The sequence below is a fragment of the Stigmatopora nigra genome, chromosome 16, assembly GCF_051989575.1.
Source record: "Stigmatopora nigra isolate UIUO_SnigA chromosome 16, RoL_Snig_1.1, whole genome shotgun sequence".
NCBI lineage: Eukaryota > Metazoa > Chordata > Actinopteri > Syngnathiformes > Syngnathidae > Stigmatopora > Stigmatopora nigra.
Genome location: NC_135523.1, coordinates 4153104 through 4168821, shown reverse-complemented (window position 1 = coordinate 4168821; position 15718 = coordinate 4153104). Strand labels below are relative to the sequence as shown.

General features: G+C 37.4%; 1 protein-coding gene across 4 annotated transcripts in view; it reads right to left on the bottom strand.

The window, feature by feature from the left end:
* Positions 1 to 15718, bottom strand: part of kcnh2b (potassium voltage-gated channel, subfamily H (eag-related), member 2b) — an 89688-nt gene that overhangs the window by 6050 nt on the left and 67920 nt on the right. For 3 of the 4 annotated variants that reach the window (XM_077735571.1, XM_077735573.1, XM_077735575.1), the window contains 12 exons: positions 6336 to 6515; positions 6068 to 6171; positions 5729 to 5867; positions 4612 to 4766; positions 4213 to 4307; positions 3985 to 4125; positions 3443 to 3642; positions 3243 to 3305; positions 1250 to 1502; positions 489 to 682; positions 274 to 376; positions 15 to 160 (listed from right to left, as the gene is read on the bottom strand). In XM_077735571.1, coding sequence (XP_077591697.1) covers positions 15 to 160; positions 274 to 376; positions 489 to 682; positions 1250 to 1502; positions 3243 to 3305; positions 3443 to 3642; positions 3985 to 4125; positions 4213 to 4307; positions 4612 to 4766; positions 5729 to 5867; positions 6068 to 6171; positions 6336 to 6515 — 1773 coding nt within the window. The remainder of the gene's footprint in view (positions 1 to 14; positions 161 to 273; positions 377 to 488; positions 683 to 1249; positions 1503 to 3242; positions 3306 to 3442; positions 3643 to 3984; positions 4126 to 4212; positions 4308 to 4611; positions 4767 to 5728; positions 5868 to 6067; positions 6172 to 6335; positions 6516 to 15718) is intronic. The other variant, XM_077735572.1, reaches the window with a different exon arrangement.

Below are 15718 nucleotides of genomic sequence, written 5' to 3'. Positions count from 1 at the left end.
GGTGAAATTTGTACCTCATCACTACTGGAATGGGAAGACATTGAGCTCCGATACTGTCTCTTTGCAGCCTCTTGACGTTTTTGGTTATGGGCTGCCTCTCTGTCTCTTCTTCTTTTTCCAGACTTTTGGGTCTTTTTAACTTCACCAACATCCGCATCATCTGTTAAGAAAATCCCATTGGAAGAAAAAAAAAGGGTATTGTGTAAAAGATAATTTTTCTTCATCATTCACTTGAAAAATCAGTTAAAACAAGTACTATTGGGGATTTCTTACCCTTCTCTGTACGTCGCCTGAATGATAATTTGCGTCTACGTAATTTGTTGAACCCTCCACATTTAGACTCGTCGCTGCTGGGAGAGCCTGGGATCATGTTAGTCTGAAACGAGACGTGGACGCCTTTTAATAATGGCATGGCTGGGATTAAAATTAACTGACTACTAGAGAGCCATCACTAATAATACACATGATATTTTCTTTATAAAACTCACATCACGTAGGTTGAAAGTAATTTCCAAGTTGCTCCAGAAGTGTTCTGCAAATTCAGGATACATGTCGAGCACTTCTAGAACATCTTCCCTGAATATTTTGTGAAGGTCACAGTAGGTTAAAGCCCTCACATCTGCGTTGGATTTTCCAGGTCGAGAATACAAGTTGATAGGTTCACCAAAGATGTCGTTTTTTCCTGATGATAGTGGGCAGAGGAATGTAAAAACAGCAAAAATGTAAATATCTGTCAGCTACAATTTTAGGAATTAAATTAAATGTTGGTAGGAGCCACTGTGTAGTTGTTTTTCTTTTTTAAATAGCTTCTACTGGCTGGAACACCACATTTAAAATGAATTAAATGCCGAGAAAGGTTAATAAAAATACTGGACATGCTATGTTTGGTCAAAATGTCAATTTTAGTTGCTTGGCATTTTCCTTAATCGCTATCTTTTGACACCATGGACGGCCATTTAAATGAATTCCGACATTATACTATGTCTCAGGTATGAATAAATTAGGACTTAAAGTTTAAGTGATAAGTCACAATTTCCAAGTATATCTATCATTGGATTTTGACCATTTTATGTAAATATACATGTACTGTAGACATAAAACATCAGAAACAAAACCAGTAGAGGGCGTCAAGAACTAATATATGCATCATCATGCATAAGACTAGCACAAACAAAAATGAATGTAAATTTTTAAAATATGGTAAAATATCAAGAAAAATAATTAAATTATTTGTAATATTCCAGCTTACCTAGTATGGCAACCACAACATCTCCTCTTAATATCTCTATGGATCCTCTTGATATAAAGTAGATAGCAGTTAAGACATCCCCAGCGTGGACAAGTGTGTCACCCGGGGGTGCGTGGGTGGTCTTAAACTTCATGGCCAATGCCCGGAGGCAGCCCTTGGTAGAGCCTTTAAAAGCTTTACAGTTTTGCAGCAAAGTCCGGTTGAGATGGAGACAGATGTCCGCCTGGAGACACTCTGGGAAACCTTTTAACACCTGGAGGATAGGTTGATGGGAAATCGGGGGAGAGGGTAAAGTAGAAAAGATCCGAAGATCCAAATAGGCCAAAATAAATGGAGGAGGATGGTGGTGGTGGGGGTTGGGATATATGGATTTTTGAAAATAAACATTGATTGAGAATGTCATGGGGGAAAATGGCAGAAAATCCCAAGGGTAGGTAAGGCGAGTAAGGAGACAATGGGAAAGAAGGTTAAAAGTGTTAGGAAAAACAGCAGTTGAATTAATAGAGGGATGTAGACACATGCCATGAGCATCACTATTGGTTAATACATCTTAAACTAGTAATTAGTGGTACCCAAAAGAATCCCTGAAGCAGATATTTAAACTATTCATTTAGATTTTATACCTAGTCAACTTTAACACACGAGTAAGGATTAAAATCATTACAAGCCCTGCAAAATTACACTTTTAAATCAGGTGAAAATATTAAAAATCTTGCAGGGAATGAAATTGCTAATCCACTACTAAGTACATACTATGCTGACTTCAGTTGTATTGTGTTCAATACAGGTAAGGGCAGTCACGGGACAAACTGTTTGGTGTCCTGCACTTCATTAACTCTGTCTGCTTTTACCGGAAAAGACACGCATCAGCAGTTGGTAAGTTTTCTCTCAATTGTCTTCTGGAGTTTTGCCGCAAATTGAAGCTGCTGAAGTGTGAATGCTTCGGCAGGAACAATGTGAACAGGCCCCAAAGAGTGTTATTACTGTGAAGAATGGGTGCAATTTTAATGTGTTTGTTGCAAGTACGGGGATCTTAAGACTATTTAGATGGGAACTTTGGACCACTCCTAACTATGACTTATAGCATAAAGCACAATAGTGCATTCAACATCCCCATTATTGGTACATCCATCTCAACAATATATTTCTTGTTATTTCAACTATTTTTTGTGACAGCATAATTTGGACTACTAGTACTGGTATGAAAGCAATATTTGTCAATTGAAAAAAAGAGGTAAGAGCTAATCAAATCAGACAATTATAATAATAACATAGACAACAATGTTAGATTGGGGCTTAATAGCACATACATGGTGATTCATTAGTAAAGCTTGGTTAGCTTTATTAGGAGAGGTATTTATCAAACTACCCCTTAAGAATGAAATAACAAAAACTGCAAAATAGTCCATAAATAAATTATATTTTTCTTTACTTTGTTTACTACACTGCATGATGGGTTTGAAAAATGACATTCAGATACTTGAGCTAATATCGTCTTGTCAGCGTAACTGAATGCTGTGACATGTTTATGATTACAGATATGTGTGTGTGCGTGTGTGTGTGTGTCTGCTGTCACAGCTGTGTCAAAGCAATCTTGCCAGTGGTACTAAACGGGCAAAGTTGAATGGGATGCAACCTCCCATTGGCTGTGACTAACGGTTCAAGCAGAGGTCGGTCCTTGTACACTAAGTTCATTGGGACGACTCTTTGCCGTGAGTGTACCGGGATTCAAACTGCCTTTGTGTGCACTGACAGGTGTGAATCATAAAGCCTACATTCAGTACCTTAGTGACCAGCATAACTAAATTACTTGATCAACAGTTGTGCATGTTTCATTTCCCTCACAGGGATTAAATGTGTAATGTTTGAGTGAAGTAGAAATACTGTAGTATACTCACTCGCCTTCGTATGAAATGTTTTGTTGGTCCAAATTTCACTAACGCTATTTAATTGCACATGAGAGGGGGTTGTGTGTGCTATTTATAATACTCACATCATTCCTATTTTCTCTGATGGTGTCGGACCATGCATGCTGAGACAAAGTCTTCGTATCATCCTATTAATGTACAACGCAGGCTCAAAATACTACTCTAACCGCTATGTGTGTATTCATGTGGAACACTCATTTAATTTGATGCTGGAACTTGGTGTACATGTGCAGTACTTTGCGACATGTGGAGAAGAGATACTTACAGCATTCATATCGATGCCATTAGTGTAGGACCATGCGTGTTGGAAATATTCCTCCAGCCTTTGTCGGAGTGGGTTGGGGATCTGGTGGAAGCGGATAAACTCCCTGACACGAAGCATCTGGGTGTGGTAGCGGGCCGTCCCCGAGTACAGCCGCTGGATGATAGCAGAGACATTTCCAAAGATGCTGGCGTACATCAAGGCTGGTTGTAAGAAATAATACATTAGTTAGGACTGATTTGTTAAGTGGTACAAAGTCAAGAAAGGAGTGGGGGCAGGGGCTAAGTGACAAAAAACAGAAAACACGTAAAAAGTTGTAGCAAAACCACTAACATGACTTGACAAGAATGCTTTCTACATTTAAAACGAAATAGATGTTCAGAGCTGATGACTGTCTGGTGATTCTGGGAGATTTGAGTCAACAGTTTAAGTGGTAGAGAAGTGTGCCAATGTGCAAAAAAACATTCAGTTTTGGACCACTAACCTAGATAAGGAGCAACATTGGTTTTTAGTTTTTAATGTCCAACAATACCATGAATACTTACATCCAATGAGCATGACACAGATGGAGAAAATCTTCTCCGAGTTAGTGTTTGGGGAGACATTTCCAAAACCCACACTGGTCAAACTGCTGAAGGTGAAGTACAGAGCAGTCACATACTTGTCTTTAATGGAGGGACCCGTTCCTGGTGAAGGACAGATGGTTTAAATACAGTATGCATTATTAAAGATTCAATAGATATGTATATTTAGACCGGTCAGATTCTTAGTACCTGGGATGGAATCATTGAATTGTTTTCCCAGTTGGTCCCCGAGTGTATGGAGCCACCCAATTGAGCCATTTCTCTCCACATTACCAATGGCATACCTGGGGATAATAAATAATATAAATTAAGCATGTCTGTCTGTGTCCAAGAATTTGTCAATTACCATTCAATATGTTGTGAAGTTAATTCCATGTAAATACTTTTAAAAGTACAGCAGGTCATTACAATGTTACTGTTTTTATCACATATATGGACAATAAAGTACTCATATTATGACTTGTATTGAAAAATCAAGTTTTTCAATTCTTTTGATTATTATATTAACTATAAAATTACAATGGGTTCTAAATATATTGCATACTGTTGGAATGTGTTGTATGAATAAGATGTGCGATGCTATAGTACCAGATACAAGCCAGCCAGTGTGCAATGAGGGCAAAAGTGCACATCAGGAGGAATAGGACAGCAGCGCCATATTCTGAATAACGGTCCAGTTTCCGAGCTACGCGGACCAATCGGAGGAGACGAGCAGTTTTCAGCAGGCCAATCAAAGTAGTGGTCTGATGAGAGGAAAAGAGGTTAGTGATGTTTCTCCGATTCCATGTTTGCAACTACTCATCTACTTGAAATAAATCACTAATGCATGTTGCCACAGAAAAAAAACAAACAGGACTTGAGGGAGTTTGACCTAGTCTAGAAAATGAGCTATACTATTCCCTTCCATTCATTAGTGTGAGCCCTACTATGTCCATACAGTGAATATAGTAGTGGTTCATAGTGAATGTTGTTTTGGCAGGGACCCTGGTCCTGCTGTCTCTGTGTGTGTCTTCACTATAAATAATAACTGTCTGCGAAGAATAATCTGCAATTTCGTGGCTCAGTGACTTTTCTGGGCAACATCAATGAAGTGAATATCCCCTAGGAAACTTGTGGCGTTTTTTTTTTTCCATGTATAACTTTTTGCACAAAATTGCAATAGCTATAAAATAAAAAATATATATACACACAAAAGTAATTACATAAAGATTGTAATGATTTTAGGATGAGATGCACTGTCTAGTGAATCAATCATACTAGGCCTCGGTGGTTTTTGGCCTCATTAGGACATCCGCAGGGGGTACCGACTCTTGCTTTGCCTTCCTTGCATCTTCCATCTTTTTCTCCAGCCTCACCGCACAGCACAGCCAATCCATATTATTAGACATAACCTGTGTTACCTTTATGGTTTTATTATAGTGTTTACATTAGTGAGGATGTAAATAACCATTTATTAATTGTTGGCGGCTCAAAATATATCGAGATATATCTGCTCATTTTTCTTTGCCATGTATCTAACAGTCACATAACTGCAACTTCTTTTATTATTGAAATAAAACTTTTTTAAAGCAAAAAATGTAATCTAATCTAATTATATCTATTTATCCCTGGCACAGAATGCATTGTGTCTGTTTCTGATTTACTTTTGCTCAATTTGACTACTCCCAAATGACTTTTCATCTTAACATTTACAAATGCAGCTTACCTCCTCGCCACTGCGATAGATTAGGAGGTCAAATGGGATGGCGGCCACCATGTCGATAAGGAACCAGCCTTTGAAGTAGTGCACGGCAATACGAAGTGGATGGCTTACCACCTCATCATTAGAGTTCACATATGTTGTCCTGTGATGAAAATATATGTCAATAAAATGATACAAAAACCATTGCTTGATGTAGTATTTCTCAATGACTATATATATCATAATAATTTCAAGAAAATTCCCTTTATCTTGAATACCTATACTTATATTTATACCGTTGTACACACTTCAGACCAACAAATATACTTCATCAGTGAACATGTATTTAAAAGTCATTCAAACCTGAAGTTGATGAGGATATCGATAATAAACATGATGTCCACTATGAGGTCCACCACATTGAGAGGGGAACAAGAGTACCCACAGCTCTGCCTGGCTGCTTCTTCCTAAGATAAAAACACAAGGATACGTCATTAATGGACTCTAAAAATAGAGGATGGTTGTGTGGGGCTATCACATTTAAATGGACAAACAAACTATTTGGGGAGAAAGTCCAGTGCGACTAATAGAAATGAATAAAAAAAATACAGTATAAAGTTATTATCCTTACCTGGTCGTTTAGGAGAAATGCAGCTGAGTAAGGTGTCAGTATGGCAGTGTAGATGACCAGTAGCAGAATGAGCCAATCCCACACTGCCTTGAATGGACTGTAGTGCAACACTGTCCAGTTGTGGATGCGAGGAGCCTGGAGCTTGTACTCTGGCAACACATCTGCGCCCAGTGAGAGTACCTAGGGGACAGAAAACACATACAATCAAAATGATTACTATCAGTTCCAAATTAGAAAGAACTAAAAGAGAGAAAGACAAAAAAATAATATGGACGAGGCAGAAAATGACACACAGAAATGCCTGTCTGAATATAAATGAATTTGAAAATAACATTGCAAAGTAAAAATACCTTTTACAGAATTGCCTTAGCCAAAAAGAGTTATATTAAGACTCACATAAGGAATAAGTTTGAATATTATTGTAGAACTTAACCACTTTACTGGCTGTAATATATTCTAGCATCTGCACTTGGAGGAATTAATTTGTGACAAAGGCATCAAGGAAGGCTGCCTACTGTCTTTGCCTAAAAGAATCAAACAATGAACCGTAAGAGCGTGACTTGTAGAGAACAAATATGGAATGCATTTTTTGATTCTAGACACGGACATGTCAACCAGCTGTGAAGTGTATGCATCTCTCTCACACACAAAAAAAAACAACTGATATAATATTCTAATGTGAGCATCACTATTATTTGAAGGGGGAAAATGTACATTGTAATACTCTACAGGATGCATGCAAATTCTCACCACTATGTCACCTTTATTTAAATGAATATTATATGACACATGAATACTTGAAATGAGTCCGAGGCACAATATTGAGGGGGGGAAAAACTCGCATTTCCCTCCAGTCCTCATTCATATTGTGCATTGTGCTCACAGTGTGTCAGAGTCAGTTATTTTTTGAGTCATTAAGTTGTGGGGAAAAAATATGTAAAAATGGAATAAGTACATTTTAGCTAATGGAATGCACTGTAATTTAGTTAGCTATTTTTAAAGCTATTTATGAATAAAAGTGGTTTCCTTAAGCCATCATTACATTTAAATAAATGGAAATTACTGTCTAAAATATACTTGCTGCCCTAGAACTAAACTCACTTCAATATAAGAAGTACTCTGCTGCTCAAACAGTAATGCATTATTCATTTAGATTATTTTAATACTATTAAATATTGAAAAAATGTTTAAATTGAGATTTTAGCCTAGTCATAATATTTAATGATACATAATAAAAATAAACTGAACCTAGTACTTTAGAATTAGTTTTATGAAATATCTTCACAGAACATCAACATGATATTGACTATTTTGTTGACCAACATACTATTTAATAATTTGACTTAACTGATTAAGCACTTAAAAATATTATTCTGCACACCAGGAAACCAGACAATAAAATGTTTGAACAAAAATTCCACCTGAGGACTACAAAATACCCACGTGTGAATACTTCAAATCTCAGTGGAGATGTCACAACATATTTGGAGTTGACTTTGAATGCAGCTGTCTGTCCTATCAAGATGATATATTTCAAAAGTCACCCCACATCATGCCTTTGGCAGTCTATAGAGTGGAATCCCCAGTGCCGTAAAACCTTTTTTTAAATCATCTTTGACATTTAACCCTGAAGTCGAATAGCTTCATTTCGTCTGCAGCAACAAGTCTCCACAGTGCAGTCTCAGTGGTCAGTATAAATGTAATGTAATTGAAGTAAATGGGTTAAAATGGATTAATTTAGACCTAACCATAAGACATGACATGTTTACACGCTATACTGTCAATGTTGACAAAAGTACTAGAAAGACATAATTGGAAATATGATATGACTCCATCCATCGTTGATATTGCTTGTCATAAAGGTTGGCGGGTGGGAATTGGGTAAAAAGCAGCAGGCTTTAATTTAACATGGCAGACTGCTTAAAAGTGTGAGTGCATGGTAAAAGAGAAGAGGATAGAAGAAAGATATTCAGGAAGTTGACGGCAGCTAAAGGCACTAAAACAGCCTGCTGCTTTGTATCTGCTTACAATGCAGGTTCTCACTTTAAGATTATGGAGAAAAAAATGCTTAGCAGGGGATTTAGAATAAATGTCCTCGCGCAAGCAATTATAGTGAGAGACACAAATCCCAGAAGAAACGCTTTGTTTTGAAAATGACAAAACTCTCGTGCTAACAAGAGGAGAACATCAGTTGATCTTTCGTTTGGCCTCTTCATGGATTCCTGAGATTCCCTTTAAAAGATCCAATACACCACTTTGCCTCAAAAGCCTGGACAAACATGGTCAATTTTTTTCCAAAATAGAAACTAGTCAATAATTCAGAGTCAAACAGTCAGTCAAAAAGCATTGCTCCAAATCATGTCCAGGCAAGCACATAAAAATTTCAGAAGCCTTCGAATTCAATCTATACTGTAAACAACATTATTTTGGGAGCAATTCACCTCTTACGTTGGATGACTAATAAATAATGCACTATTTAATCATGTGTGTTTATTGTTTAAAGTTCTATATATTGAGCAAGAGCACACCAATAATGTGTGTCATAAATATTGTAGAGAGAGCTAAAGATGTTTAATACAATAAAAGCTGTCAACTTGGTGTCTGGACATTTTTTTCCTGCACATTTATAACAATTTAGCTCAAACAGTTTAAAAGATGTTGAACATATATTGATATAATGCATCTAACACTGGCCCTTTGCCATAACAGTTAGTTATAATGACAAAATTATGTTTTAGAGGTAAATGATAACTGGATTTTTCCCAAAAACCTTCAGCTAGTCTCATTCCTCTCCTGAAAATTGTGTTAGTCATAATCTTTATCACTCACGAACTGTCTCATCAAAATCCCTTACCTTAATTAGAACCATAAAGCTTTTCCTAACCTCATTTATCTGCAATGACCTTCCTATAATCTCAAAAGTCATCACACTGTGCAAAAAAGTCTAATGTGACTCATTCAAAAGAACCTTACCTCCAGTAAGAGAAGATTTCTCACATTGTGGATTGGTTGACAATCACAAGGTACAAACGATAACAAGTACAATATTTTTCCCATAACATTTTCCACCTCAAATATTCCCCAAAACTTGACTTTTGGAATTGCACAGTGACAAAAAAAGGTTTAAAAATTAAGATGACTATTAGTATTAGTTACTTTCCATTAAATGTAATGTGTGTGTGAGCAAGAAAGAAATAAAGCATGTGAGCCTGCACTTTAATCTGCCTGCCACCTCGATTGCCTCCATAGCTGACCTTTTTCTCTCCAGCCCCGACAGTTCTCTTGAAGGCATAACAAAGGAACACATTTCCTCAGCCGTGATGCCTCTTCTTCTATCTAAGACACCACAGGTCCCTTCTCCAATTCTCTCTACAGATGTATTTTTCTCTGCGTGTCTCTGCCGTTTTGCTCACCGGAGTAAATCTCTTCTAAAATATCATTGCCCTTACCTCATATTCTTACTGAGCCTGAGCCTTTCTCTCTTTCAATTTCTATGATAGCAAGGCTTGAAATATTAAAGCAGCAGTGAAACACTAATAACTGCTATAAGGCCAGTGACATTGTGTGGATGTTGCTGACACACACTCACACGTAGGTTGAAGTGTTAAATCTACAGAAAAGAGATTTCTATGTCGACCCTTCATCTGAACTATTTAATCTCTTCTTTTTACCTACCGAAAAAGTGCATTTAAGAGTATTCAACCACATTAAAAGGGTGTTAAAAGCCAAAATGCAGTTCTACAAGAATCTGTGACGAGCTGATGTGGTATTTATTCCCGTTTTAGGGGTGAATTCTTACAGTGGGTTCAGGCTAAGAAGAAATAAATCGCTCAAACAGATTGTGCTCACAACTGTATACACTTGGTGCAATATTGATGAGACTTGATGACACAGAGCTACGGCTACAGTTCAGTTATTTTTTTTCTTTTTTTAAAGGGAGCTGCATGTGATCAGGGGATGCCATCACGCATTAACATTCAAACGATGGAATCAGGCCACTTGAATTGAAGAGGCAGCTGTGTAAAGCCTACAGAGGGGCACATATACAGAATACTTTATACTAAATATCCTTCATTAAATGATAATATAACCATCCTATGGCCTGTTGGTACCAACATTATATTTGTGCTTTGAATCTACCCCAAAAATTCAATAATAATCAAATGTCTACTTGAAACACAAAATAAGATAGGAGTACTTTCTATACAAAATATTTATAGGAATTCGTGTAAATTAATGGGATTTGTGACTTATACCTTAAGTCTTTGGTCACTTAATATGTTTCCTTATCATGTAAACTATTTTTGGCATACATATGAATAAAAAATATGTATATTAATTAATTCCAAAGGCAGCAGATACTTTGTAACATCTCTAGGACCTTGAAAAATCATTTCTTTTTGCTGCATCACTCTGTTGTAATTGGCAAATTGCTATCCAAGTCACTGACATCTCAGAAGAACTGTAAAGCACATTCACCCATTGCTCTCGCAATTTTTGGACATTCAATTTGCAAACAAAATGTTGTCGCCTACGTCATGGCAGAGAAAAATCACTAGATATCAATTCATTCATTCATTTCTATTTCTGCAATTGAGACCAGGAAGCAAATTTCTTAGCACTACATGAAAATGCACTGTATAGTTTCTCCGCCCTTCAGAATACCCTGTCGATCTTTCTGAATCCTTTTGAGGAAAAAGTATTGTGTTCTAATAGTTAGGTGACAGATATAGGGCTCATATTATGTCTTCCCAGAGGATTTTTACATCCTAACCAAGCTGAGCTGAGTCAGGAAACATGCAGAGGCGTTGAATGTGAGTTTAAAGAAAACTTGCAAAGTATGAATACATCTACTGTGTGTATATAATAAGTTCCACCAGATGAATATGGACATAAAAAAAGCAGAATGAACTACGTGTCTCTGATAAATATGCCACAATAACCAAATGCAGGTATCAACCTATATATAACAAAACTCCAAGCAGTTTGAAATCATTTTCCTCTAAGTTTCATTCTATGATTTAAGTGAAACTGACTTTTGAGACTGAATATTTGACAGCTGTATCAGCAAACTAAATATAAAACCTAAATAAATTAAATTAAACAGTGAGAAGATGAGTCTTGATATAAAATATGAAGCAAATATTATTGAATGACAAAGTACAACAATTTTAGTAAGATGAGTTCCGCTCATCACAGTCCATTGATGATAACAAGGAATACTAAATAGCAAAGTCTGAAGATGTATATAGTAAATGTGTCCTTAAAGGCTTTGCTGCAGGAATTGCAATAAAAAATCTTAACTTTGGATAGGCAGGAATAAATGTGAATTGTAAGATACATATTTTTTTTTACAAAAACTACTAGAGCCAATTGAGAAAAGCCAAGCAAGCAAAAATGGTTGTCCCTTTGTGCTCCACCTGCACTATCAAACTTACTGCACTCTCGCTCTTTCATGAAGTACCCTGTCGAGGTCTAATGAGTTATCTTTGTAGCAGCAATGTAGCAAATGTCAAAGATATTGCTGGATGTAATAAAACATGATACATTTCAGTGAGCAAGCCCAAGATGCTGAAACCACTTCATAAAAGGTTGAAATGTGGTTTTATGTTTCTTTTTATGTATCCTTCCTACTGTCAAAGAAGTTAAAGTCAGCATAAGTACTCAAACAACCCATTGTGCCTTCTCTAGTTGTTCCCATTTTTTAACTTTACAACTACTTGCACACAAAGGAGATAGTTAAATAGTCATGAGATTGTGTAGATTTTTGGGAGTGAATATTAATTCCCTCTAAAAGGAATTGAGACCAAATTTCATGTTAATGTTAGTGTCCTATTTTGAGATTTGCCAAACTGTTGCATAACTTTTAAACAGAGGAAGCAGGTAGAGCTAAAGCTGAGGGGGCTTTCAGGTGTCATACAGGGCCTGTCTGAAAGCTGCGTGGGAGGAACAGCGGATAAGAGCGAAAAGAAGAAAGCAGTAGAGACTAAGCCAAAACTGCATAGTTGACTACTAGTCAGCTTCATGACTAAAAACAAGGAAAAATATTAGACAGTGGAGAAAATTCCCAAAATGGTTTTGATGACATAAAGGTGCATACAGGAATGTATGTATACTTAGAAAAGACAAAATAGTATGAAAGTTGAAAGAATACTGGTAGTTTATTCACTATATATGGTTTGTCATTATGGATTCTATAATGGGATATGTAGCTTTATCTAGCCTTGATAACACAAATTACTACAGATAGTTTTAGTGTTGCCCTTTTTAACTAAAGTAAAACTATTTATATGTATTGCTATCAAATCAGCTCCACTGCCTTAATGGGCCTGTTAATAGAATCAACAAATATAGGACACCGGCTCTCATATAATGCCCCTATGTCCTGCTGGTTAAGATGATGTGATTGTAAGTGACTCGATATGGCCTGGAGAAAATGAAGGGGGGAAAAAAAAACAAACAGCAGCAATAATAAAGAGACCAGAATCAACGATTGAACTAAAACACAGGGAACCAGCAATGCATTAAAAGTAATTCTTTACACCTACCCACGTTCATTTTGGCTATTTTTGTTTAGTAGACAAAACTTGGCAGATGGGCTGCCTCCGCTATACATGTCCAAGGTTTGAGTTTTTAACACAATGAATAAGATGTAATTAAAATGAATGAAGCCATAGGGAAGATAAGCAAAAGGCATTTTAGTAATGTTCTTTGGAAATAACCAAATATTTTAAAGGAAAATATTTGTGTCTAACAAAAATATAAAGCAACTCTAGCACCAAAAAAATTCCTGCCAATGGATACGGACTACTCTCAGACCATCTTCATTTGGGATCCAAACTTCTCCAACCAATCAAAGTAGTATTTTCTTGGTCTCCCCTATCTCACCTCTCTTCCTTCGGTGGGCAGTTGTGCCGAGTGCTCTCTTGACTCCCACCCACGGCGACAAGAGATGGGGAAGCCGGGCGGCCGCGGCATTACGGGGGGAGAGCAGGAAGAAGTTTGGCGTTGATCAGCAGCTTGGGGTTTAGCGAATGTCGACTGGCGCAGGAAGACGTTGAAGACCTTGAGCAGCAATGGTAAGACCATGGTCCTCAGTGACAACTCACCGTGGTGGGGTCAGGGTGGCACCCCTCCCCGAGCATCAGTGACCGCTGGCTGTTCAAACCCTCAACAAGACTTTAGCAAAGTGATGCCAGAATGAAGAGGTCAGAGTCCGAATGAAAAAAATCCTCATGCCTGAAGGCACTTGTTACATGGAAGAGAGTCCAACTGGCTTCCTGGGAAAGGTTTTTCCTGCCTAGCTTCCGGTTTCCTTCAGTCTTCCAGTTCACTTTCTGCAGTGACTGTCTTTCACATACCTCAGCTGGCTTCCAAGTCCTGATGAAACCACAGCTGGCGTCACATTTAAATTGAGTTTCTTCGACTGTCTTCCACCCACAGCGTGACTGCTGATGGCTGCTTGGTTGTTAACTCAATAAATCAGCATGCAAGAGAAGGAGTGGAAGAGGAGGAGGAGGAAGAGGAGGAAGAAAAAAAATGGAAGATGGCAGCAGGAGAGTTGATTCCCATTAGTTGGAGATGAAGCCGGGATGCTTCGCTGCTGCTGATGGTAATACCACGAGTGTGGTGAGAGAGAGAGGTGGAGCGAGAACATCGCAGAAGGAGAGCGAGGCTATTGAAGGAACATATTTGGCAAGTGTTTGGAAAAAAAGAACGTCAGAGGGAAAAAATGCATGATCTGTATTGATGAAGATCGGCATCAAAGATAGGGAAAGTTGCATGTGTGTGATGGGGCCCTATTTTAATGGGTGGCTGGAACTGCCAAGATAATTAGCATACTGCACATATGTAAGGATACACATAAGCCTTGTAAAAAAAATATAGCACACTTGGCATTTCAGTTGAAGCCTAAATTATTGACCACACAAAGGTAGGCATCTACCTGTGTGACACTAACTAATAATAAATGGGCAATTTCCACAGTTCATATAGTATTAATATATTTTGGAAAATAAACTTGTTGCGTGTGCTCAAAGAGTGGATAACGTATCTACAGTTTTTAGTGTTTCTGTACATTTATTTGTAAAACCTGACATGATTTAATATTGACACATGATACCATCAATTCACATACAAAATATCGCAACATGGTTCTGCACAAGAATCCTGAGGATAGTATTGCAAACAAATGGGGCACAAAACGTATTATATTCAATCTGGAAACCTCACAGGCTCATTTCCCCATTATCACACCTAATATATCACATTTAAACTGCTGTGGGCATGCAGACAGACAGTGACATATTAGGAATTGAAGGGTAAAAGAAAGGGCTTGACCACTGCTAGACTAGAATGTTTATTGGGTCAGAAAATGTGGAAAGTATTAACCCATCAGTTGCTCTTGCTTTTGGAACCGGTATGTATTCAGGACAAAAAAAGTTTGTGCACAATTTGATGTAATAGCAGATGGTATAACGGTTCAAATCCAGTACAAGAATTTTTAAATGAATGCTAGCTGCTTTAAGAACTGTTCATGCATGAGAAATCAGATTTTTCTTCCATGTGTGGTGTTAGTCGGGTCTTGCTCCCAGGGAATTTGTCAACCACTCAGAATCAGTGTCACTCTATGCCCACATTGCTTCTGCCTATTTATGATTGCCGCATGCAAAGCCATGCACTGTTGTGGAGGCTTCACACAAAAACACACATTTGCACAAACAGTGCGCAAAAGGTCACAGATCACTTAGTCGCCACTCGGGCAGAAGTATCCAAAGACTGGGAGGCTCATTTTCCCCCTAACTTAAAATATGATTTGTTTACAGAAGCATGTTTTTGCTGACAATGTGTTTGTATTGTATGTTGTTGTATGCGATTGTGCCATAATTTCCATCATGGAGAATTAATATTACATCCAATTTTCCTGGGGCAAATGCAGTTTTTTTTTGTTTGGGATATTTTGCTAGGATATAGAAGTTTTGCAAGAGAATTGCATAAAAAGATGTTAAGGTGCAAAGATTTTTGGAATAATTATTTGTATGTACTGGTTGTGTATTTAAAATACTAAAGTAAATATTTTTTTAAGCAGCTTGTTCATGCAAGACTGCATATCCAATTTATTCAATATCATTTTGGGTTAATCTGACTTTTTGCATGCTCTGATCTCTGAAAATAGGTCCATTCAATATGAAATATGAGAGAAAATAAGAGTCACAGAGTAAAGTGATGACTTAGGTTTGGGAAATTGCATGATAAAATGAGCTATTACTACACATACTAGCTGGGTTGGGGTCTTTTCTATCAGGGAGTCAGCAGCTCCCCTCCCTGGCCAGGAATCCACAGCACAGTATTATTCTTGTGTGATTGCATTCAGGGTATACCTC